Source organism: Xenopus laevis, chromosome 2L (assembly GCF_017654675.1).
Source record: "Xenopus laevis strain J_2021 chromosome 2L, Xenopus_laevis_v10.1, whole genome shotgun sequence".
In the NCBI taxonomy this organism is placed as follows: domain Eukaryota; kingdom Metazoa; phylum Chordata; class Amphibia; order Anura; family Pipidae; genus Xenopus; species Xenopus laevis.
In genome coordinates, this window is record NC_054373.1 from 125616490 (window position 1) to 125643652 (window position 27163).

At 38.6% G+C, this 27163-nt stretch overlaps 1 protein-coding gene across 2 annotated transcripts in view; it reads right to left on the bottom strand.

Annotated features, from left to right (window-relative positions):
- The window catches only part of pcca.L (propionyl-CoA carboxylase subunit alpha L homeolog), a 261425-nt gene that overhangs the window by 216617 nt on the left and 17645 nt on the right, over positions 1–27163 (bottom strand). For both annotated transcript variants that reach the window (XM_041582406.1, XM_041582407.1), the window contains exons 3-4: positions 20869–20916; positions 15562–15630 (exon numbers count right to left, since the gene is read on the bottom strand). In XM_041582406.1, the coding sequence (XP_041438340.1) occupies positions 15562–15630; positions 20869–20916 (117 nt within the window). The remainder of the gene's footprint in view (positions 1–15561; positions 15631–20868; positions 20917–27163) is intronic.

Genomic DNA, 27163 nt, shown 5'->3' on the forward strand with positions numbered 1-27163 from the left:
AACACCACATTTCTTTTCTTCTATTGTGTATACATGGACTTCCTGTTTTCAGCTTAAACCTCCAGGGCTATGACTTGAGCATGCTCAGTTTGCTCCTCTCTCCCACCCTTTTCCACCTTCCTCCTACCCTCCCTGCTGTAATCTGAGCCCAGAGCTATGAGTGAGCAGGGAGAAACAACTGCTATCCTAAACAAACAGAGAGAGCTTCTAAAGAGGTTTACTCCGGTATGGTAAAGCATTCTTGAGAAAAATATAGTTTTATAGCTTGCACTATTGAGGCTAATCTATTGGCAATAAACTGCTTCGGTAGCTTTCCTTCTGCTTTAAGTGTAGGAGTATGCTCTTCCCAAATAGCAACCCCCTCCTCATGCAATAGCTCAAGAAGGAGGGCAGTTAATGAGGAGTGGGTCAATGGTGGCATGGCTTCTTGGTCTCAGGCAGCAAAAGGACTCAATATGCCTCTGCTACAGAAGGTTTTATGTAAATACAATACGTCAATGTCCTGGTGCATGACTGTAAAACATTATATATTTCTAAAAAAAAAATAAACAAACTATAAATAACCCAGGAAATATTCAGATTTAGATTTGGTTAATATCTAAAATGCATGCATTAAAAGATTGAAGAGTCTTTGAAGAAGTGTGTTTTTAAAATGAATATAGGAATATAATAAAATCAAATGAGAAAAAAACCAAAACAATACCAGATTCCTGGAAACTAATAGACCCCCTATATGACAAATCAGTGCAATCTTGCCATAATTACATCTCAAGTGCTCAGGTTTAGCCATTATTAAATGTAATTGTGCCTTGCAAGTCTGTGTCTGCAGAATCTCATTTTCTCACTGGACCCATGGACATGAATTGAATTTGTACAGAAAGGCCAATCCTGCTGGGCACCACAGCTGTCCCACAAAGCTCCAAAGCCCTGCCCCTGCCACTTCAAATCCAGAGAAACATTAACGCTCACAATTTCTACAGTGGGAGTAGGAAAGAAAAATGCATCTTTGTGTTAAAGATACAATGTTTTAAAAAAATAATTTCTGTAGTCAACACGTGTTCTTATGTTCTTTATGTTAAAAAAGGCTATATTTTCATATTTTGTGTCCAATGATTCAAAGTCCAGCAAGCCTGTCACCCCATTCTGACTGGTGAAAAAATCTAAATCGGAGAAGTCCAACCGCCCACCCTTTAGCAGTCATTGAAACACAACTCCCAGAAACTCCTAATAGAATTCTTGAAAGGTGCAGAGCATTACAAAGCAATAGATGTAGGACTGCAAACTATATATCCCATGTATATAAACACATATAGCAAATGCTGCAAAATATAAGCCTATTATAATATTTGGAATACTCTTCCTTGTGGGGGCCTAGGACAAATATAATTTCTGTCCTACACTAAATCCTACCCCATGGGCATACAGAGTAAATGTGGTGACAGGGAGAAAATATTAATTCCTAATATGCAGTAACCTCTTCTTAAATGCTCTTAAAGGGGTTGTTCACTTTTAAATGAACTTTAAGTATCATTTAGAGAGTGATATTCTAAAACAACTTGCAATCAGTTTTCATTTTTTTTTATGACTCATGGTATTTGAATTATTTAGCTTTTAATTCAGCAGCTCTCCAGTTTGTGGTTTAAGAAATCCAGTTAATAGGGTCAAAATTAGTGTAGCATCCATGCACTGATTTGAATAAAATACTGGAATATGAATAGGAGAGGATCTGAACAGAAAGATTAACAATAACAATAAATGTGTAGCGTTACAGACCATTGTTTATTTAGATAGGGTCAGTGACCCCCATTTGAAAGCTGGAAAGAATCAGAAGGAGGCAGCAAATAATTTAAAAACTATAAAAACTGTGAAAAGTTGCTTAGAAATAACCATTCTATAACAAACTAAAAGTTAACTTCAATGTGAATAATTTCAGTACAAAATATTTTGAGCAAGGTTACATATTACGCAATATAATATATAATTCACAAAAGGCACAGTCACAAACTGACCATCGTTATTTCTATTGCTCATTTGCCATCAGGCTAAACCAATTTCTTTATATATATGAAGCACAATAATCCAGAACAGTCGTGGAGAACGCCGTTACAGGGGGGTAGATGCAACTTCCAGTCGCCGAAAACGAAGTGCCGGTCTGGTACGGCATTGAGCACTCATCTTATGAGATACAGGCAAAGGGGTGGCAACCAGGAAAAAATGTAGAATAGAAATTCGTCTTTATTAATCCATGTTAAAGCAATGTATACAAGCGGGCAGGAAGAGTTTTCTTGCTCCAGACCAGATTAACAATAAAATTCCACATCCACTGAAATTGATATTGGTGTAAATATTTTCCTGACAGACACAGCACAACAGGAGGTTAACTGAGTCCCACTCTCTCTAGCAGAAACCAGCATTCACAAGCCTAATCAATTAAATAAAGAGAGGGGGATGAGATCCACCCAGTATGCTTGAACTGCTACCTAACAAAAATAAATCAGGTCTCTTTAATTAAGAAGAAAACTGCAAAAATTGTGCAATGATTCCTAATTAAATCTTTAATCTAAACTAGAATAAAACATATTTGTCTTTATTTGCCAGTTGCCAATGGCAACTGGCAAATAAAGACAAATATGTTTTATTCTAGTTTAGCCATGTTATATTTCTAAACCTGGTCTTTATTTCAGTTTTTTCTTTTTTTGCTCAGAAAAGGTTTTTATTCGAAAAAATAAATGGTAACAGTAACAGACAGGGGTTGAAAACAGTATACCGTTTAACATGCAAGGTACATCCCAAGATATATAACCCTAGGACCAATGTTTACCTTGGTCACCCAGCACACACGAGACGACTGAAAATCTGAGGTGGGGTATACAGCATTAGGCCCCTACACACGCCCTGCCTGCTGGGGTGGAGTGCAGTCCAAAATACCCGTCCAGAGGCGCCAAATTTGCACGTATTTAAGTAGCTGACCCTTCCTCTCTAACGCAGCTCTTTGAATTGCAGCCACATTGTCCATAGCCATATGCCATTTCTTAATAGACGGCAGTGCAGAGTTACCACTTTTCGTGCCTGAAATAGAGCCTTTAAAATAAAGATCCTGGTGAATTTGTCCAAATAAGTGTCCATGTCCAGGTTCAACAAACAGGATCTAACTCCAGCCGCACTCCACCCCGGAATGGCATTAGTTAACCAAGCTATCACCTCCTGCAAATACTGTTGTAAAGCCGTACAAGCCCAAACCGTGTGCAGCAGGGTAGCAACCTCCGTCCCACATCTAACGCACAATGGTGATGGCACCACCTTCATAACATACAACCTGTGCATTGTAAAATACGCCCTGTGGATGAAGTAGAGTTGCACCAACCTGTGCCTCTGGGACAGAGAGACCAGCAGTGGTGTACCCAGGATCGTAACCCATTGCCCATCTGTAGCTCCCACATCCTCCTCCCATCTTGCCCTAGCCGGGAGTTCTGGGTCCTGATGTAGTGGTTTGTGGAGCTGTTTGTATAGAGTGGCTATCATACCCTTCTGTTTATTACTTAGTAAAATATCTACTATTGGTGACTCCCCCAAGTGATTGGCTTTTTAACACACTGTTTTTTCAAGGCCATCCTTAGTTTGTGATGCATAAACCACTGTCTGGAGATTTGTAGTGTTTGCATTGGGATCACCTGGCCTTCCCCCCACACATCCCCTATAGAAGTAATCGAGAGAGTCTCCCATATTTTCGGGGGGGTGCTCAAGAGCAGGTAGGGGAACTCTGCATTCCCCCATAGTGGAGTCTGGGGTAGGTAGTTCCTGAAGCCGACTATCTGGTGGGCTTGCTGCAACACTACAGATTGATGTAGGACCAGAGCGGAGGAACTCTTGCTGGGCTTCTTGACCAGTAATTACAGCAAGGGGGAGCCCGGGAATCCTGCTACTGACTCCCACAGACGGAACAGCAGCGGGGGACAGTTACTCGTGAATCATAGAAGAGATGTGGGACAACTGGGCTGGTACATAGTAGAGGAACAGGTCCGGGAAGGCTGAGCCTAGCTCTAGAGGCTCCCCCAAATAAACGTCCCCAATATAGCATTCAGCTTGGTAAACCATTTTTTAGGTATACGGGTGGGAAAGTGCCCCAGAATATAGCAGCTTAGCCAGAATGTACATTTTGACCAGGTGAATCTTCCCAGCAGGGCCAATCGGAAGAGACCCCCATTTTTTGCATTTGTTCTGTACCCACAATACTAGCGGGTCTACGTTCTCTTCTATATACTTGGAGATGGGTAATGTGACTTTAACCCCAAGATAAGTGAACCTATTCGTTATTTGGAGGGGACAGCCCTGTACGGATTCCCCTTGCCGTAATTCATCCAGCAAGAACAGGTTGGACTTTGATGCATTTGTTTTTAAACCTTTGATGTAACCAAAGATCTCCGTCAATTGAGTCAGTGCCTCTAGGGAAGCGCCCCTGTCCCCCAAGTAAACCAGTGTGTAGTCAGCATTTTTTTGCAGTGCCATGCCAAATGGAAACCCTGTATATCTGTATAGCAGTTTAACCATGTCTATAAACCTGGGACCAAATCCCATCTTGGCCATGACTTGCCACAAGTAGGGCCACTCGACCGCGTCGAAAGCTTTCGCTATGTCCAAGGCCGCAATAGCCCTAGCACCCTTGAGGGGCCTGCAGATTTAAGACTAAGCATGTTGAGAGCTGTGGTCTTGTTAGGAATAAACTCTACCTGATCCGGGTTAACCAACTGTGTTATGACTTTCCCCAACCTCCTTGTCAACACTTTAAGGTCTGCTGTCAACAATGAAATTGGCCTAAAGGACTCTGCTGGGGGTCCTTACCCTGTTTCGGTAAGAGGATGATAGCTGCTTCGTACATAGACTGGGGAAAAGAAACCTGCCTCCAGAGCCTCCTCATATAAGTGTAGGAGCAAGGGGCATAAGAGCCCAGGATGTCTCTTATAGAGCTCAATTGGGATGCCGTCCGACCCGGAGGCCTTCCCTAGGAGAAAAGAGTCTATGGCTTCCTGTATCTCCTGCGCAGTGATCTTAGAATCCATAAATTCCCTAAAATCCACCTGTAATACAGGGAGGTCTAATGGGTTGAGAAATTGCACAATTTCTAACTGTGATTTAGAAAGGTACATATCTCTATAAAAGTCCACTAATAACCCCTTAAGTTTGTCTGGCTCTGTGTGTAGCACTCCCTGCGGGTCCTTCAAGGCTGGGATGGAGGGGGGAGAGTTGTGGGTTTTTGCTAAAAGAGCAACCAGGCGACCTGGTCTCTCACCATGCTCAAATAAATAGATTTTTGAAAAATTATGTTTACTCAGAGCTGTTTGCCTAAAGTGTTGCAAGTACCTCTCCTGAGCCTCCCTCAAAGCTTGCAGATTCTCAGCCGTGGTGTTTAAGGCTGCTAGAGAGTCTAACTGCGAGAATCCAGCGCTTGTTGTGACAGTAGTGACTGTTGCTTATATGCCATTATCTCTGCTGAAATGGTGTTTCTTAGGAATGACTGTAGTGAGTCCCAGAAGGGGATAACACTTCATTGAAGTTGCCCGCCACCACCACCATTGCATGCGGAAATTGAGTCAGGTGGTCCACCAATATGCAGCACCTCAACTACAAAAGGGGGTGGGATATAAATGTTAACCAGTAACAGTTCGCAGGCATAAATATAACAGTGGAGAAATATAAATCTGCCTTTACCATCTGTCTTGAGCAACCCAAATCTAAATGGTACCGCCCTGTTTATCAGAATGGAGACTCCAGAGGAGTGCGTGGAGTATGGGGCGTGATAGAGCCACCCCACCCAGGGCCTTTTTAGTGCCCTAACCGTGGCCCAGGTGAGGTGCATTTCTTGCAGGAATGAGATGGAAGTTTTGTGCACCTTTAAGAAGTCCATTACTAGCCTACGCTTAATAGAGCAGTTTAGCCCCCGCACATTCCAGCTGGTTACAAATAAAGCCATTTTACTTTAGGGAAGGAATTGTTACCTGTAAACTCTCGCCCTGTCCTCCCTTTACCACAAGAACCTTTCTGAGCAATGCTAAACAGCTTAAACATACAACATTGGATGTACAGTTTCAAACATTTGGTGTATTCCCATGGGTGATTTAGGCACCTGTACATCCCACCAACCCCACCTTCCACCCCAACCCCAACCCCTTCCACCCCAACCCCAACTGGGGGGAGAATTCATTCCCATAACCAATAAAGTGGAGTGGCTCCAAAAACTTAGTCCAGTCTCGGACCGTGATGAAATATTGTAGCGCGCACAAAAACCACAAAGCAGTGGCGCCACATCTCCCTCCTGAGCAGTGATCTGGCAGCTTCAGTGACTTGGTTAAGCTACACTTGTTGCTCCCCAGAGCTTGAACGTATAGTGTATGCATAAAAAGAAAAAAGACATGCCAACTGGCGCCCAACCGTTGCCGCGTCCTTGGGCTATTTGAAAACAGTACAGAACAAAAGGGAAAAACAAAGAGGTAACAACAACGGGGATTATGCTCTTAGGTGATCCAGAATAAGAGTAACAATACCATAGGGGACTTACAACAGCTTTCAAGAGCATGGCTGGAATCCAGAACTTGCCCACTCCGGGTCCTCCGCGAAGTTATATTGGTGGTATATTGTTAGCATCCAAAAATGCATCAGCCTCCCTCGGAGATATGAAGAAATGCGAAGTGCCGTTGACTGTAATCCGCAGGCGAGCAGGGTAGAGCATCGCATAGATCATCTTGGCCAGTCTCACCCCCTTCTTAACGTCCAGGAACTTTGCCCGTTACCGCTGGACTTCTGCTGAGTAATCAGCGTAGATGGAAATGGATGCTGACTGAAATCGGATTGCCTCTTTCGTGCACGCCATTGCCAGAATTGCATCGCGGTCTCTCTGGCATTAAGTAGCCTGGCGATGAGGGGCCTCGGCGGGGCCTGTCTTGACAGGACCCGGTGGGCCCTCTCGACTGCGAATGCCGATGATAGGTTTTCACCCCCAAACACCTTCTCCTGCCAGGCCTCAACGAAGGCCTCTGGTTTGGTGCCCTCTGCCTTCTCTGCAAAACCCACAAACCGGAGGTTATTGCGGCGGAGACGTTTCTCCAGGTTGTCAGCCTTTGCGCAGTTGTTGCAAGCGTGTTTCTGCACCTCCCGCAACTGCTCCGGCAGTGGGCTACACAGATCCTCCAGAGCGCTCACCCGACTCTCTGTCTAATGTCCTTTTCCGCAGGTCTTGCTGTATTATGGACAGATCTAATTTGATCTTATCAGTTTTAGCATTTATTAGCATTGCGCTCGCCTCTGTGGATGCTCCTGTAGGATGTCTAGCAAGGTTGTTTCCTCCTCGGCCGGTGGAGAGGGTGAGGAGGGAGCGCTGGGTTGTGAGTCGCTGCCATCTTGCCTCTCCTCGCGGGCATATTTCCCCAACTTCACTGCTGCCACAGAAGCCCTTTTCTGAGCTCTATTCTGCCCCATTATAACCCTCTTGGGTAAAGGTTGTCCCTGAACTTCTTCTGGAGCTGTAATTAACAGAGGATCAGTAGCCCAATACAAGATAACCGGGGCTCAGGGAGAGGAGCTTTGCCACGCACGTCACATCTAGCTTCAGGCCACACACCCCTTTATTTCAGTTTCAATTGTTGTTTACATTTATGTTTTTGGCTGAAATCACAGTGTCATTTCAAAACCTCTTGACCTTTACAAGTACTCCATAGAATTGGTTTCCCCCATAAACCCTTTAAGTCCCACGGAACATAGATTCTACGTTCTGCAGAATTAAAGGGTTAGGGAACGGAGGATCGGCTTTTCAAGTCGCTTGCTCCTTTCCTTCTTGTTCCCCAGCCCCTAGGCAACGAGCCTAGGTGGGGAACGAGTGGCCCCTGAGGCGCGATCGCTCAAGGGCCCCAAAGGCAGCAGCAGGCACAGGCAATGGTGCTCATGCACACAACACGCAATCTGCCAATTGTACACACAGACGCAAAGATCCAATCGTACAAATCATCTTACGATCTGACTTCCCCATCTCCAGACCAGCCACTAACCATTCCGATTAAATAAAGTACAAAAGAACAGCTCAGCCGATGTTCTGCCCGACAGCACGACAGAGCTAGTGAGTCTCCCTCTGAAAATGGTACGATCGGCAATACACGCAGAGATATTACCCGCAGCCGACACAAATCTTTTAAACTGTCCGATCGACCAAACGACCGATCTCCGCCAGACGAAAAATGTCAGGACTCCCCACGCACGGTCTGAAAATCATACGAATCCTCGATTCCTACGACCAGATCTTTGCATCTATGGCCAGCTTTACACTATGTTGTTGTCTTTTTTTTTATTATTATTGCATCGTCTGTTTTCTTGCCTGAAAAAACTGTTTTATTGCCATTGCGAATAGCGTATTCGCTAATTGCACTGCGCAATACCTTTTGTATGTTATTTTGGTGATTATACTGCAATTTTGGTGATTTTGGTGCATTTTTAGCCATTTCATTACATTTTCAGCTTTGCGAAGGTGGTGTTCGCTTATTTCTATCCGTAAAACCTATTTGGCCATGCTAAAATTCAAACTTTGATTCTGACTGCTGATTACACTAGGCAGGAAAAAAAAAAAGCATTTTTGTGGTTTTGTTGGATTTTAGTGATTTTATACCATTTCGCTCTGTTCTTTGTTACTTCATTTTGCCCATGGAAATTGTGTCTGCTATATATCCATTTGGGGGTCTCTGTGTGCAAAGTAGTTTGGTAAATCTATGCATATTGGGCATCAACCTGTTTAGTAGACCCCTGGCTTTCATATTTAGGATGCCTTTTGCAGGTACGTTATGAAATGTGGGGTATATAATGGGGTAAAATGCAAGCTTTGTGACTATTTTTAGAAATTTCATAAAAAGCATATGTTTAGTATAGCTTTGCAGTTTGGTAGTTTGCAGTAAAAATAGACGTATTTACCCGTTTTAGATTTGTAAGAATGCGTACTTTCGGAAAATATATGGTTTTCTACAGTCTCCCTGCTATTAGGGGGTCTTATGGTGCATAATGCACATTCCGGGTGCTTGTATTGTAGCAGTCAGAGTGTCATACATGAAAAATCATATGTACTATTTTAATTTGGGGGTCTCTGTATGCCACCTAGTTTGGTAAATCTTTTCATATCAGGCATCAAACTGTTCAGTACACCCCTGGCATTCATATTTCGGATGCCTTTTGCAGGTACGTTACAAAATGTGGGGTTTATAATAAGGTAAATTTAAAGCTTTGTGATGATTTTCAGAAATTTCATAAACACCATTATGTTTAGCATAGCTTGCAGTTTGGTAGTTTGCAGTAGAAAGATGTACCTGCTTTAGATTCATCAGAATGTGTACTTTCAGAAAAAATATGGTTTTCTAGGGTCTCCATATGGTTAGGGGGTCTCATTGGGTCTTATGTTGTAGTGGATTTGGGGGTCTCTGTATGCCACATAGTTTTGTAAATCTATGTATATTGGGTATCAAACTGTTTAGTAGACCCCTGGCATTCATACTTAGGATGCTTTATGCTGGTAATGATACATGGATGATACAATGCTGGAAAGTTGAAGCTTTGAGGCAATTTCAACAAAACTGCCATTTTTGGGAAAGCCATGTGACTGCAGTCAAGGTGTTGATTTTTTATTAGCTGAAGTTACCCACAGGACTATCTGTATGCGCTAATTTAATTTTAAATGCAAGATACTTTGGTAAACCCATGCACAATGGGCACCAAACTGTTTGGAGGACAACTGGCAATCATAGTTTAGGTGCTTTTTCTTGGTACATAATGATATACGGGCGATATGATGCTGGAAAGTTGAAGCTTTGAGGCAATTTTTAGATATTTCACCAAAACCGACAATTTTGGGAAAGCCTTGCGACTCAGTAGTTTGGAGCAGAAAGGCATGGGTACCCATTTTAGATTCAGTAGAATGTGGTCTTTCCAAAAATATATGGTTGGGGGGGGGGGGTAAACATATATTTCTGTGTTTTTACCCGACAAAAAAATGCAATCAATGTGTTGATTTTTCAGTAGCTGGAGTAAAGTCCTAAACAATGTGGATGCGCTAACTTCATATTGGTGTCTCTAAATGCCAGATACTTTGGTAAACCTATGCACAATGGGCTTTGATATTTGGTAGTTAGGAGTAGAGAGACATAGTTACCCATTTTGCAATCAACAGAATGAGTAATTTTCACAAATATATGGTTTTCTGGGGTAAAGCTACTGTTTCAGGATTTTTTTTTGCCTTGGAATCTAAAGTATGCCGGTTTCTGCCTTAGTGCTTTCAAAATTCAGTAATATACTGCAGGGAGTTTTTGCTGTACAGAAGTCCTAAATCTCCCTAAAACTATACCTATCTGGTATTGGCACGTTCCAAAGACATAAGGCTTTCCAAATCAGTTGGATTTTCATGCGTAAAATTAAATATTTTTCTTGTATAAATTCATATACTATGAAAAATAAGAATTTTTAATTTTTTTTTGGTATTTAACGCTATAAATCTTTTTGCAGAGGTGGAAAAAGGCATATTTAGAAAGCTTAGTTTCTCAGAAAAAAACAATGTATAGTTTTCCTAGGTAAACTATAGTTTTCCCCTCAGAAAAGCGAGTTCCCTCAATGACACTACCAGGGTTAGATTTAAAATATTCTGGACATACTGATTTTAAAGTAACAATAAAAACTAAGTTTTAAAGGATCTATAGAGGCACATGGAAAATTTGGGTGGGTGGTACAGATATTATGGGTCATTCATTTCCTTTTCATTTGCATAAACTCATACAATTAAAGAGGTGGCTTACCTTTAAGTTAACTTTTAGTATGTTACATAATGGTAAATTCTAAGTAAATTTTTAATTGGTCTTCATTATTTTTTTTTAGTTGTGAATTATTTGCCTTCTTCGGACTCTTTTCAGTTTTCTAAAAAACAAATGCTCTGTAAAGCAACAGATTTTTTTTTTTATTGCTACTTTTGATTTCTTAAATTTCTGTTCAGGCCCTCGCCTATTCATATTCCAGTCTCTTATTCAAATCAATGCATGGTTGCTATGGTAGTTTGGACCCTAGGAACCAGATTGCTGAAATTGCAAACTGGACAGCTGCTAAATAAAAAGCTAAATACTTCAAAAACCACACATAATAAAAAAATGAAAGCCACTTGCTTATTATCTCAGACTATAACTCACTACACCATACTAAAAATTAGCTCAAAAGTAAACATCATCTTTAAAATAATTAATACTAAATTGTGAATATATTATTTTTAATTATTTTATTATTTATTTTATTAAACTAAGACACTGATCTTAGCTAAAGTAAAAATAGTAGCCAGGGAAAGGGTGCAATATATATTTGATACAAGAGCCATGAATATAATGTAAAATCAGTTAAGCGTGAATCAGGAGATATCCATCTCTTAACTGCATTTTAATTAAGACACTGTATGCACTTTAACGGATTATCACATTGATTTAATAAAACTCATTAATTCAGCTAGTTACATGTTGGCTTTTAATGTATTATTAATTAAAGTACTGGCCACTTTAAACCATTTTTGTTCTTCTTTAAGGCACATAAAAGAGGGTTGTGTTTCAGTCCTTGGGGATAGCAGGATAACACTCTAAAGGACTGCTTTGAAAGAGAAAAAAAATATTAAAAAAAAAAAGACTGTATATTTATTATAAAATAAATATGATTTATGTATAATTATAGTTAGTTGCTACTTTGAAAGCTCAGTCAATGATAAACAAAAGTCCAAAGAATTAAGAGGGGTTCCCACACTTTTAAATATGACTGTATATTCACACACAACAGAACCCCCAGATTGTTCAGGTTAATTATATGAGGCTTGTGCACCTTAATTTTCAAGCAGTGCCACCTGCCCTGAAATGAAGGATATGACTGGGCCATGGCAGGACATCTGTATTTTGTTCATGAGCCATTCCAATGTTAGTTTGGCCCTGTTTTTGCAATCTGTGCAAATGTCAGATGATTTTTTGTGCAAGCCTTAGATTTTTTTTTAGCAGACAGTTGCCTCGTACTGTCCTGTATGTTGCACCATCCATTCCAACTGCATTTTATGCCCAGTTCCTGCTGATGGAAAACAGCCCCACAGCACACACCCGCACAGATTGTCATTTTTCATTAGAATTCAAAATGAATGCAAATAGAGAAAAATCAATAATATTACTCATCTTTTACTCTGTAAGACCTGCAATAATTTATGTTGAATTCACATGGGATTTTTCTAGTCCTTTATAGTTCATTACATTCTCTGGCTAGAGAACCCCTGCTGTGTTAAAAATGCCAAATAAAATTACATCTCATTCACTGCTTTATGCCATAACTTTTTGTTCAGATCCAATTAGCGTTAACCTACTCTTCACTTAACATAAACTTTTTGCTGATCTTGTTTAAGCTTTTAAGAATTGACGTCACAATGGAGTATTTAAAATTCACGTTTGTATTCTAAAGAGGAGAAAATGGTCATTCATCCAGTAATGCTACTTAGAAGTAAACAAATGTGAAATGTTAAATAATTGTATTTTCTATAGAAAGATAAATTACTTTAAAGAATATTGTGAAATTTATATTCTCGAAATCTATAATCTATATATCAGGATGCTAAAACAGAAATGAAGTAAATTCACAAAAATCCAAAACTGTAAACAATGCTAGTGGATCGCTGTACCAGGTTACAGGAAATCTACACAACATCTTGGTATTCAAGGGAAAAAACACAGCAAGTCCAGTTGATCTGACTTATTTCTATAGATATACCATGACCTGGATGAATTAGAATCTTCACAAACATACAGCTAGAGTTTCAGCAATTCACAGGATGTTTTAGTCTTTAGGGTTCTTTATGTGGGACTCTTAAGTTACCAGATCATTTGAAAAACAAGAGTTGCTTCTAATACACACAGTTTTAATTAGTTTAATCAAGGTCAAATAGTCTAGGAGGCGCCTCAGATTCTTTTATCTCTGATATTGTAAACTTACTGCAAGCATGGGGCCTTCAAAATTCCTGTGTCTATGGCTGGGGTTTCAGGGGTGCCAAAGAAGACAAAATGTTCCATTTTTTTTTTTTTTTTTTTTTTTTAAGCCCCAGCCCACCATGAACACTAGACCGTAAATTCAGCATCACAGCTAAAAAGGGTGGTTATTCCCCTAGCCAATTTTTAGTTCCATAATCTACCCATTAAACTTTTTTTCTTTTAATGTAGAAAAGATTTAAAATTACTCATACACATATTTTCAGGAATACTACAAAATGTTATACATTGCAGATTTTGTCCTAATACACAATCTTTTTGGGCATCTATACATGGTGCATGGCTGTCTATCAATCAGTTCATTTTCATACAGCAGACTTAATTGAGCTGCATATAGCTATAGGATGAGAAAAAGGTTATTATATCAATTTAAAGTAAATTCCCTGTGTATTTCTTGTGAAACATTGGCTGGCTCTATACTTATTTGAAGTTGTAGGTACAATCACTTCCTCATTTATCAGCTGCCAGACCAAATTAAGTTTCTCCTGATCTTGTTATCCAGTGATTTATTAAGATACACCCCCTAAGCATATATATACATATACATTTCTTGTAACAAGTTACAAAAAGGTATTTATTTCAAACCAGGCTCTGACTAATACGCAGAACGTACATGCACCATGTAAATATAAATGGTCAATGTTTTAAGAAAGTAAAGAGAAATGAAGAACAGCATAGGGGCCAATGTGGAGAAAGGGATTACAGGGAGACTATGAAGAGTGGAAGAAAAAAGTTGGATAAGGATGAAGTCATAGAGAAGTACAGGATAGACAAATAAGGATGTAAAAAGGTGAAAAGATGAGATAGAATTATAGGACAGATAATAGTATTGAAAGACAGAAGGTACAATAGACACAAGGAAAAGGGACATAAGCAACATAAGAAGACAGTGTAGGGGCTGTGGTACCCCTAACTGCAGAAATATATGGACCGTGCACTGGTGTAACTATCTATCCAGCAGACCCCGCGGCTGCGAGGGGGGGGCTGGACAGCGCATTCTGCTGCATCCAACCTTTAGTTGGTGATCAGTAGATCTCAAGACACTGTCAACAAACAGCTTGTCTAAATCACCCTCCTATTTCATGCTTTTCATTCAGATAATTATGTTAAGATCACATTAGAAATAGGCGTTTGTTAAATATAGTAATATAGTTTTATATATTCTCTTATAAAGCAATATAATATTTAAGTAATATTTTTCCATGGAACAGAATGCTAACAGCAACATTATGGATGTAGATCATAAAGGGACAACATCACTAAAAGCAGACCTCTTGTTAGTAAAGTATGGGCACTCCTGGTTTACACTGACTGGTTACCCTGGTTAACAGGCAGTAACCAATCAGAGACTTGAGTGCGGCCACATGGGTCATATCTGTTGCTTTTGAATCTGAGCTGAATTCTGAGGATCAATTACAAACTCACTGAACAGATATGTACCATGTGGCTCCCCTTTAAGTCGCTGACTAGCTCAGAGTTATAGAGCTGAAAAGCAGTAGTGTTCTGGCTATTATGTTAGACATCCGGTAACTTCAGCCTTTATACATTACATTTTTGGCTAACTAACTATATTAAAAACATTTTTCATTTTGCACAGTTTATATATTTACATAGTTTTTATTTTAACACTGAACGGTTACTTTAACTTTAAAACAGTGTCAGGGGGACCAGGGGAAGGGGACTGTTTGAGCTGGGCCCCCTCAGTAGATTTTCTGGTGGGGGGGTCTGACACTACAAAGTTATACCACTGGGATCATGTATTTAAAGGGATACTGTCATGGGGAAAAAAAAATTCAAAATTAATCAATTAATAGTGCTGCTCCATCAGAATTCTGCACTGAAATCCATTTCTCAAAAGAACAGATTTTTTTATATTCAATTTTGAAATCTGACATGGGGCTAGACATACTGTAATACTGTATTGTCAATTTCCCAGCTGCCCCAAGTCATGTGACTGGTGCTCTGATAAACTTCAATCACTCTGTACTGCAAGTTGGAGTGATATCACTCCCTCCCTTTCCCCCCCCCCCCAGCAGCCAAACAAAAGAACAATGGGAAGGTAACCAGATAACAGCTCCCTAACACAAGATAACAGCTGCCTGGTAGATCTAAGAAAAGCACTCAATAGTAAAACCCCATATCTCACGGAGACACATTCAGTTACATTGAGAAGGAAAAACAGCAGCCTGCCAGAAAGCATTTCTCTCCTAAAGTGCTGGCACAAGTCACATGACCAGGGGCAGCTGGGAAATTGACAAAATGTCTAGCCCCTTGTCAAATTTCAAAATTGAATATAAAAAAATCTGTTTGCTCTTTTGAGAAATGGATTTCAGTGCAGAATTCTGCTGGAGTAACACTATTAACTGATGCAAACACAAACACACATAAGAGCCTTTAAAGAAGAGCAGTTAAAGAAGTTAATGCACAACATACCTTAATCCAAAAAACAATGTAAATATTGAAAATGTGATACTTTAAATAAATGTGGAAAACTTACGGCAGCTGAATCAACATCACTGTGAACAGCAACTGTTTTTATACCCATTTTGCGGCAAGTTTTTATGACCTGTTGCAAAAACAAATAAACATACACATAATAAACAAGGGAGAAATGGAATAGAAAACACACTACTTTTTTTTGTATTTTTTTTTTTTGAACAGAGTAAATATCACACAATAAAATACATTTAGCAGAATGGATATTCATTTACAAAAAAGGTCATGATTTGCAGACTCAAAAGCTAAGGCAATGTGTATACAGTGGTTTAGAAATAAAATTATGAGGCAAGAGTGTTAGGACAAACCACACACAAACTGCAAATTCAAGTGCAAATGCACTTGCACCTATATATTATCAGATTATTTTTTTTATTCATTAGCTTGTTTGTAAACAATCATACTATGGTGCAGTGATCCGAGTGGATAAAATATATATATATGAAAAAAAAGAAAAGCTGTTGCGGCACGCACTCTGGTTCAATAAAATGTAACTTTTATTTATCTTAAATGATGTTTCGGTCCATGGTCTGGGACCTTTATCAAGATGCATTAACTCATTAAAAGACAGACAATGAAAGTAACAGTTATAAAGGTTTAAAAAGTCCCGCCTTGTTGCTAACATCACACACAATTATGTTAATGGATGCTTATTAGACAGAAACAAAAAAGGCAAAGCTAAACTAAGGAGCAAAGCTAATGGAAAAAGTATTATCAATACAATCCAAAATGTGTAGTAAATATAAATAATTAAAAACATCATCATTTAGCAAAAAAACAGCTATATGTGCAATACTCATTCAGACCTTTCGGAGAGAGGGTATCAAGTGTTTTTATCCAAAAGATAAAAACGAGAAGTCGAGATCTGTCCGCTTATATTTTCAACGTGCTTTACTAACATGTCCTCCTCCCTCAATCAAGCTTTTAGAGCTAATTGGCAAATCATTAAAGCAGATGATACATTTGTCGTCTTTGCCCTGATCCACCTATGATGGGTTTTCGATGTGGACAAAGTCTCCGTGATCTCTTAGTATCCAGTGACCCTGTTCACTGTTACAGTGAGAGCCAAACGGTAACTACTTGGCTATCTTCTAATAAACCATCATGTTTGTCATGCAGATCTATGACACCAGGCACTAGTTTTGTACACCCTTTAACTGGCCATAGATATAAGATTCGCATCACATAAGCAATGTTGCGACTTCGTATTGACGCCCATAGATCAGCAATTAACACTGCCTTCAGAGATCAAAAAAACACTAAACCGATGGCTAAGCATTTCCTAGAGGTGGGCCATCGTGTCCTGACTCTTAAATTTATTGCTATTGACGACATACCTATGCCTAGAAGGGGTGGAGACAGATCTAGACTTCTCCTCAAACCTTTTGGATAAAAACACTTGATACCCTCTCTCCCAAAGGTCTGAATGAGTATTGCACATATAGCCGTTTTTTGGCTAAAAGAGAATATGTTTTTCTTTCAAATCTTTTTATTAGACAGAAAAACAGCATATACTTTCCACATAAAGTTTTTTATGCATTCGTACATGTAGAAAATGTGTATCCTCCTACGCAGAGGGGATTATAGCCATAACATACAAATGTCTTGAGAGTGAAGGAAGAGCATCAGCTTCGGACACTCTTCATAGTGACACATCGGGAAACAACATATAGCATAAGTAAAGAATACATATTGAAGAAAACGAAATAAAAAGAAAACTGAACAATAAACCTAATCAACCGTGTCCGTGATCATTATACTGTCGACAGTTAGCTCTTAATTCAGGTTTTGAAACTACCTTAAATTCCATCATATAGGTTTCAATTCAGTATAAACCACCGGATAAGCCAGGTACAGAGTGGTGCAGGGAAATTGGAAGATTGTAAAACCTGCACTAGACAATTTTTAGTGTAGTCTGGCGTAATGCATCCAGGGAGTCCAGATTTTAGTAAAGGTAGAATAGGTATCAGTAGATATACTCAATCTTTCATTTACCATTATCCAATTCATTTTCAAACGAAACAATCATAGGAATAGAACTTTTCTTCCATGTATCAATTTGCGATGATATTCGTCCAAAATTGGAATAGTGGTATTGAGTAAGGCTATCTTAGGGTCTTTTCGGAGTCTAACTCCCATTATTGAATCTATTAGTGTGAATATTCTGGACCAAAATCTGAACGCCTGTCTGCACTGCCACCAAACATGTATCATAGTACCTTCCATTCCACAATTTCGGAAACAGAGTGGACTGACAGCGGGATAGTATTTATGCAACTTGGTAGGAACCATGTACCATCTAGAGATCACCTTGTATAGAGTTTCCTGTGCCAGCGTATTTATGGAGGATTTGGCTGTATTCACCCACGTTTGTTGCCAGGAAGCGTCATCTATTATATTACCCAGATCCCGTTCCCAATGTGTAGTATATGTCGGAGAGGAAGTAATTGCTGAATTTAAAATGTCCTTGTATAACATAGATATTATACCCCCACTACAAGGGAACTTAATACACATTTGTTCCCAAGCGGAAGAGGATAGGATATCAGCACACCCTTTAGTCACTTCATTCAGGAAGTGTTGGATCTGAATATATCGGAAGCATTCCACTCTTGGAGGATTACACTGTTCAACTATAGTGGACCATTTCTTGAGGCCTTGCAAGCCAAAAAACTGAGTTACATATAACATGTTGTGGGAGTACCACCAACGAAAATCAGTATCCTGTAGACCTGGTCGAAAAACAGGGTTGCCAATAACAGGCATAGCCGGACAATGAGGCGATTTCAAAGGGGTTTTTAGTACAACCTGGTCCCATACAGCTAGTGCCATTTTTAATATTGGGGTGGAAGCGATGGGCCTCTCACATTTAGAAATCCAAGGTAACACTGCAGGGTTAATCGGCTTGAGTTGCACGACTTCTATTTGTGCCCATAATGGAAGGATAGGTCTATAGAAATGAATTAATGGTGCAATTTGCGCTGCTTGATAATAGAAAAAAATGTTAGGGACACTCAGGCCACCCCTGTTCCTGGGTAAAAAAGACGTATTTTGGGCCAAACGTGATTTTTTTCCCAGCCCAAATAAAATTCGCAAATTTTTGTTGTATTTTATGTAATTGCGACCTTGCAATTTCAATAGGCAGAACTCGGAAAAAATATAATAGTTTAGGTAAAAGAACCATCTTAATTGCATTTATTCTGCCAAACCATGATATATGTAATTTAGACCAGGCCACAAGAGACTTAGTAATATCTATCCAGAGTGGAGGATAGTTAGCTTGATATAAGCCTTCGAGGGTTGGAGTTATTTTCACCCCTAAGTAACTTATCTGTTTGTCTTTCCACTGCAGATCAAAATTAATTCTAAGTAATTTTTCTTGCGGTGAAAGAGAATATGTTTTTAATTATTTATATTTACTACACATTTTGGATTGTATTGATAATACTTTTTCCATTAGCTTTGCTCCTTAGTTTAGCTTTGCCTTTTTTGTTTCTGTCTAATAAGCATCCATTAACATAATTGTGTGTGATGTCATCAACAAGGTGGGACTTTTTAAACCTTTATAACTGTTACTTTCATTGTCTGTCTTTTAATGAGTTAATGCATCTTGATAAAGGTCCCAGACCATGGACCGAAACATCATTTAAGATAAATAAAAGTTACATTTTACTGAACCGGAGTGCGTACCGCCACAGCTTATATATATATATATACACATACACATACATATATATACACACATACTAAAAAAGGGGGAGATGATTCTATAATGTTACTTTCTATAGAACACAGAGTTCCAAGAAAGTTTCACTAATTTCTAAAAATTATGTATGGAAACCAGTTATCCGAAAAGCTCAGAATTACAGACAGTTTCCCATAGACTACATTTTAGCTAAATAATCCACATTTTTCAAAATGATTCCCTTTTTCTCTGTAATAATAAAACAGTACCTTGTACTTGATCAAAACTAACATAGAATTAATGCTTATTGGAAGTTAAACAAGCCTATTGGGTTTATTTAATGTTTACATGATTTTCTAGTAGACTTAAAGGAGAATTCAACCCCCTAGGCGCAAAAACTCCCTCCCCCTCCCCCAGGTTTACCTCCCCCTGGGCAAATGCCCCTAACTTGTTACTTACCCCTCCTTCTAGGTCCTCTCCAGCAGCGTTCACGGCAGCCATCTTCTCCCTGATCGCTCTTCTGCCTGTAGTCATCGGCATTTGGTGGCGCATGTGCAGTAGGAGGCATTTGCTGGTTTGGCTCTAATGCGAATGCGCCGAAAGTCACAACGTTTTCGAAAAAGAAATCGGAAACTTTGGGACTTTCGTGCACATGCGCAATAGCTCCGTAACGGCAAATGTCTCCTACTGCACATGTGCCCGAAAGTCACAAAGTTTCTGATTTATTTTTTGGAAACTTTGTGACTTTTGCGCCACCAAATGCCAATGACTACAGGAAGAAAAGCGCTCAGGAAAAGATGGCTGCCATGAACTCCGCTGGAGAGGACCTAGAAGGAGAGGTAAGTAACAAGTTAGGAGCATTTGCCCGGGGGGGGAGGGATTTTTGCGCCTCGGGGGTTGAATTCTTCTTTAAGGTATGAAGATTCAAACTATGGGAAGATCTGTTATCAGGAAAACTCCAAGTGCAAAGCTTTCCGGATAACAGGTACCATAACTAATACAATTTCCAGTGTCATATAAAAAAAGCAATGTTTCATATATAGACTTAATTTATTCAAAAATAAGAAAGTAACTTCTACTTAAAGTGATACTGACACCAAAAAAAAAACGACTTTTTAAAATATGAATGTACATTAAAAGTTACCTATAGGTCATGCTGATTAGTTTCTAATGCTAACGGACTTCTGCTGCACAAATATGGCAGCCCCCTCATAGGCGATCATAGGGAGCATTGGGCAAAAACTTTATGGCAAAATTATAGGAAGCATGCAAAGTAGATTTTAAGGTAAATGTAAAAAAAATGTTACATTTTTGGTGTCAGCATCTCTTTAATGTTAAACTAGCAAGTTTAAGTAGATGGCAAATCACTACTATTTTGTTTTAATATGTTTTTCTCAAGTACTTAGCATTTCAGACCTATTCCATATTTGTTATACAATATCTTTTATCCTTTTAACAAGTTTCAGTTAAAATGAAGGAAGTGGTGGTTGGGTACAAAAATAGTCTGAGTGGCAGATTCAAAACACATTACATATAGCTTATTATGCATCATCTGTAGCTGAACACAGAAAAACTGTATGACAAAAAAAACAAACAAAAAAAAAAAAAAAAAAAAAAACTTACTCTACATGCAATTTCTCCTCTATTTGCGATTAAAATTTTGTCAAAAGTCTGGAAAAAAAACAAGATATATTTCAGTTTAGCAGTCCTAATAAACATGCAGTGCTTGTGAATTCATTTCCATTACCTCCATGAAAAAAAACCCTGATGGTGCTTATGTGTATTGATTTTTTCATATAAGTGAAATCTAACAAATGGCATAAACTCTGGGGTACAAATGATTTGACTGCACTGGCATCCAAAACTACACTATGAGAGGTCTACACTCATTTCAATAATGGAGCATGCAGTAAGTAAGTATATGCTTTATAGTGTATTATCCATTAATCTGTGGACCTTGATACCCATTTACTTGGTATCACTCATTAATAAGAAAGTACCAGGCAATGTGACATAACATACAGTATATATGCAGGAATATCAATGTTCACATTTTTATTTAAAAAAAAAAAAAAAAAAAAACACTGAAAGCATCTCTATAGTAGTAATGAGTAATAAGTTGTCACACGACTTTCCCACTTTGGATTTTGTTACAAGTGGGTTGGGACCCACTTTTTTGCTCATACATGTCAGATGTTCTGTTATGGGAGCATAAGGATTATCAAAAGATGTGGTAAAAGATGAAAACAAATATCTACTGGCATGTGTATGGAAATGTTATAATTTACAACTGTAAATACTTTGTCTAGCAAGAATGACTAAATATGCATAACTTCTTCAAAGAACTAAATTACTCATTTGTTGATTTCATGTAAATTGTTGTTTTAAAAACTATTATGAATACTAAATAATTTTAGGTGTTACATAAAAGTTTTGTGTTACCGGGTTCCCCTGTACATTTTCTAACATATGGAACATGTGTAGGGCATTATAACAACTCTATTTTCTTTATTAAGGTTCCCTGGACTTGTGTAGTGTAATGTATTTGTTGCAACATATACGTCCATTCAACTTTAAATTTCTGCAAATTAGCCTGAGCGAAGACCTCTAACGAAGTTTCGCTAGGCAGAATTAAGCGTTAGTGCATCTTCGCTTTGATTTGCTTGCATTGCAGAAGTAACATTAGTGAATTCGCCAGCATTCGGCGCCCTGGACTCAACTTTGCATTTAGTAAATAAGCGTAGTCTGAGCTTGGCCAAGTGTTGCGATTGTGTGGCAAATTTTTGCCACTTAGTAAATTATAGAGTATATGATTAAATACGCTTTATGAGAAAGCAGAACATTTTAATTAAAATCTCACCCTCCTCTTCTGAATGAAAGCCCAATGAAGCTAGCAGGGCGTTTCTAGGGCAAGAGTCACCTGAGGCGGCTGCTATAATGCCTCCCTTTAGCACTTACCTTTCCTGCTCCAGATGTTGGCCGACATGGCTAGTGCAGAGTGCACAATTGCGATCTGTTGCACTACAAGAGCTGAATTTACAGTCGAAAAACTGGAAATTCCCTTCAAAGTTACCAGGAGCAGCTTTTTGACAGCTCTGGTAACTCGTTTACCACTGCCACCCGAGGATAGTTCCCCAAAATGGCAACCTTGAGGTTGGCAATATCTGGTTGATCAGACAGTTTGGCCCACTATGACGAGGATACAGGCCATTGGAATGAAAACTGCATTAACTAGCCAATGTGGTTGTAGTCCAGATTTTCAAACCTGCCTGATCAAAAGCTTCCCAATTACAGTGGGTAGGTCCATTAGGGGTCGCCATACATGGGATAATTAGCTGCCGACTCGGCTTATTAGCAACACTTATCGGCCAGTGTATAGTTAACTCTCGAAGGAAGTGATAGAATTCCTGGTTTATTTAGGGATATTTGAAAAGTGCATCTTTTTCTTACAGCTGATATCTGAAACATATTCAGAGAGTCCTCTGGCCACAAATCACTGTTTAGTTAAAGTATAACAGGCTTCATCTTTTCCCTAGAAATTCCTTGAATATTTAACCTTCCACTAGATGAAAGGCAAACTTTTCCTCTTTAATTTCAAATCAAATGATTTCCAAAAAAACACATTCAGACCCTTGAAAAACAGAAATAAAAATAGAAAAACTATCTTAAGAAAAAATCAAATAGTTATAGAGTGTCAGATTATTTTTTTATTCTTGTGCCAAATTGTAACAATTTAGAGTCTGCACCTGAATTACTAAACTGTCAGACTGAAACACAGGAAAGACAGGAACATTCAATTTTAGACTTCGATTTTGGAAAAACAGTAAAAAATAAATAATGGAAAGTAACTGAAAAAAGTCTTTATTTCTGGGGAACAATCTGAAAACAACTGAACTGAAAAAAAGTGTTTGGAAGGGCTGACAATCTATTCTAAAGCAGCTATTGTTGGCAAAGGTCCTTTAAATTATAAATGTACAGTGATTAAATAGCTTTTAAAAAATATTTTCAAAAACAAAGCTTTTTAAATATGTTTTTCTAACAAAAAAATATTCCCATTAAAAAATCAGTTTCAGTGCTCTGAAATAAAAATTCCCTATAGAACAAAACTAAAAACCACTGTTAGAAGGCTGTGTTGGACTGCTACACATGCAAATCTCTACAATATCCCTATGCTTTTGTTTCCTTTCAAGTTTATAGTTGTTTAGTGTTAGGTCTCATCAACATGGTGTACTATTAGACCTTTATTTACATAAATGCTGAATATTATTAAAAGTGCTTTCATTTATGAGATATGCTCACACTAGCATATTTTTTAACCACCTGCCATAGCTAAATAGCATGCAAGGCTATCTAAACTAGATTTCAATGCACTGAAAGTACAAATCTCTTATGTTATATAACCATCTGGACCTTCAAAGCCTGTCCCATTTTAGTAGGTTTAAGTTCAACTCAGTGTTTGTAGGAAGCTCAAAGCTAGAGTCCAACGAATGTTTTCCCATTTTTAGTCTTTGATAGATATCTTTAAACCAGACTTCCTGAAAATGTAGAAAAGAACTTGCAAAGCATGTTATTGTATTTTAATACTTCTGACACGATACATAGATCTAAGGCACCTAACTTAAAAAGAAGCAAAGAATATTTATTCTGTTTCTGCAAATAAATGTGCTTTTTGATCTACCTAAAATTTATAATACTTCTGTTGCTCCCAAAAAACAAATTGCCCAAATGTTTGTATTTTTAAATTCTCTTTAAAAAAGAAACTTTTGCCAATTAAAGATTTATGGGCAGATGTATTAAAGACTGGACTGAGGGATCCAGAAAGATTCACAGTAGTTTGATCTTTTTAACCATTTGACATGGTTAGCAAAGAAGATATACTGAGAAAACCACGCGCACACTCAGGCCCTTCGTGAGGTAATGCTGGTGCCCAGGACCTGAGGGAGACGGCACTCCCAATGGATCAAGGAAAGAGAGAAAGGTCTGGCACACAGAGCAGTTTAAACCGGGGTGCAACCCCTGGTGTGTTTATTGCAACAACAACGTTTCGGAGGGCGTTCCCCCTTCGTCACCTGACGAAGGGGGAACGCCCTCCGAAACGTTGTTGTTGCAATAAACACACCAGGGGTTGCACCCCGGTTTAAACTGCTCTGTGTGCCAGACCTTTCTCTCTTTCCTTAGCAAAGAAGATACACATCAAGTTCTATAATGAGTGGGAAAATATATGATGTTATATTGTAAAACAACTATTTTATCTGCACTCATACCCCATATTTTTTCCACTATCTGTGATTTCAGGAAGAGAGGCAATGGCAACCTATTTATATACATACATACATACATAATCATCTTTCCAGGGCAAAGTTTTAAAACTATTCTTGTGGACGTTTCGAAAAACAGCTTTTTGTTCCTTTCATAAAGCAGAAACAATTACATCACATAACAAAACCAATATTTTTAATTAAAGCTTCAAATCACACCCCATAGTGACATCATATAAGACATAATATGTAATTAAAAGTCACAAGAGTTATTCAAAATGGCGTCTTTGTGAATGTTTAGCATTGCTTGCAACGTAAAATCATTTGCTGGTGAATATTACATTGTGTATTATCGCTAAGCAAAGGTTTAGCGTTAACACATGCTCTGCAGTTTCATTAAATATTTTGTCGAAAAAAAACTATTGCGAAATTTTGTAACATACACTGCAAATATTCACAAAAGGCAATTGGTTGCAAACTTTGAGATGAACTCGATGAGGTCGGTCAAAAAAGACGGAAACATGGTCGGTAACTTTCACAAGTGTCTTTGCACATGTTTTTTGCTCTAGTGATACATGTTGCATTCCCCCAAAAGTGTTTAAACCTTTTGGTTCCAAGGTCCAAAACAGGGGTCCCCAAACCTTTTTATCCATGAGCAAAATTCAGATGTAAAAAGAGTTGGGGACAATGCAAGAATGAAAAAATCTTCCTGAGTGGTGCAAAATAAGTGCGGTTTGGCAGTTCACCTTGTTTTTATGCAACCAAAACTTGTCACCAAACCATTAATTCAAAATATATAACCTACTTTAAAGGAGAACTAAACCCCCCACGATATTAAGTCCCACTGGCCCCCCAACCTGCCTCCCCCCTGCACATACCCCAGGATTACAGCTCACTGATGCAATTTTCCTCTCTTCGATAATCTTCGTGAAGTGAGTGGAGCAAAGGCACATGCACAGTTAAAGCAATCTTCCGGTCTACGGCGAATGCGCCGAAAAAGGGAAATTGCAGAAGGGGAGGGGGGCCAATGGGGACTTAACATTGCGGGGGGGTTTAGTTCTCCTTTAAAGTAGGTGATACATTTTTAGGCCACTAGGAGCAACATCCAAGGGGCTGGTGAGCAATATGTTGCTCACAAGCCACTGGTTGATGATCATTGGTCTAAAGGATACTTATCCAAAAACGCTCACATTGTAATAATTATGTTTTACTATCACCATGGAGGAACAAGACCAAGAACCATTATCCAGAAGCCATGGATATTGTAGCTTATTTCAGTAATGTCAATATAGGGTGTGATTTGATGCTTTAAAACTATTCGCTTTGTTATGTGATGAAATTGTTTGTCATTTAAAAAATGAACTCCGATATATATCAGCAAGAATAAAGTTTTGTAACTTAAGCACCCTGAATAAATAGTGATTTTGCAACAATATTGTAGTTCATTCAGTTACACTCTCACAGAGATGTTAACTAATTCCTTGTTATTATAGGCACAATGATCAATGTTTCCAAGAATGTAATGGTTGATCGTAGCCCACAAAGAAGTTTCAGCTTTTCCCATGCAGTATCCTATGCTATCCCCAAACTGAACCAATAAGGAAGTAGCACCTGCTCAATAAAGGCCTTTGACTTTTCCTTCCATTTGCTACTGCCTGATCTACTCTTTAAAACAATCTCTTCACACTAAATGTTAACATGAAATAAGGTTGGAATGCCCATAGTGGGTCAGTATCACCTTAATGACATGGGGGTATGTCACATCAATGTCCTTATGATGATGTAAGCATAACTTTACCTCATTTGTTGCACTGCAGTAAGTGTCCTTTGACTACGTTTTAGAGGTTATTATGCTGCACTGAAAAACACTGCTAAACAACCAAAATCAATACCATGAGGATTCTAACACCACAGAGAATGGATTTATTGAATGCAACTGTGTGCAATCTGGCCTATTAAGTTAACCCTCCTAGGACCTGTTGGAGAGCTTTACAAAAACTGCTGAGTTCTTAAATATCATTAAGAGATTAAAACATTTTAGTAAAAAGTCCCAAATTTGTAGTTACTACACTGAAATAAATGAGCATGTGATTTTTATTAAAAATCATTACTCTGGATACTATGGAACACATATGGTGGACTTGCCTCAGGCAATTTTGTTTTGGTCTAGAGTTTATAAATTGATATTTTCTGTACTACATGTTAACCTGAGAAAAAACCCATATGAAGCCCTACTCAGAGCTGTCCCAGAAGCTCTCGCTAAAGCCCAGCTATGTTTAGTCAATTATATAATTTTAGCGACCCAAAAGACCCTAGCCAAGTCTTTGAAACAAACATCAATTAAATTCCCAAACATTAAAGCAAGAATAGATCAGTTAAAGAAAACCTGACTAGTATAACACTGCATACATGCACAATTTAAGAAATTCTGGCAGTCCTGGGTCACTTACAAGTACTGATACACACTCCCTCCCACCCTACTATCACTTTAAGGTCACTTAGTAGAGATAGACCACCTTTATCTTTTCCCTACTTTACTTTCTATTTCCCTATTTGTTTTTGTATTTCATATGTTTTGTATCTGATATGTTTGTACGCTTTGCATGATTCCTTAAAAAAAAAAAATCTTATCGAAGCTTACTGAAACTAAAAAATCATTA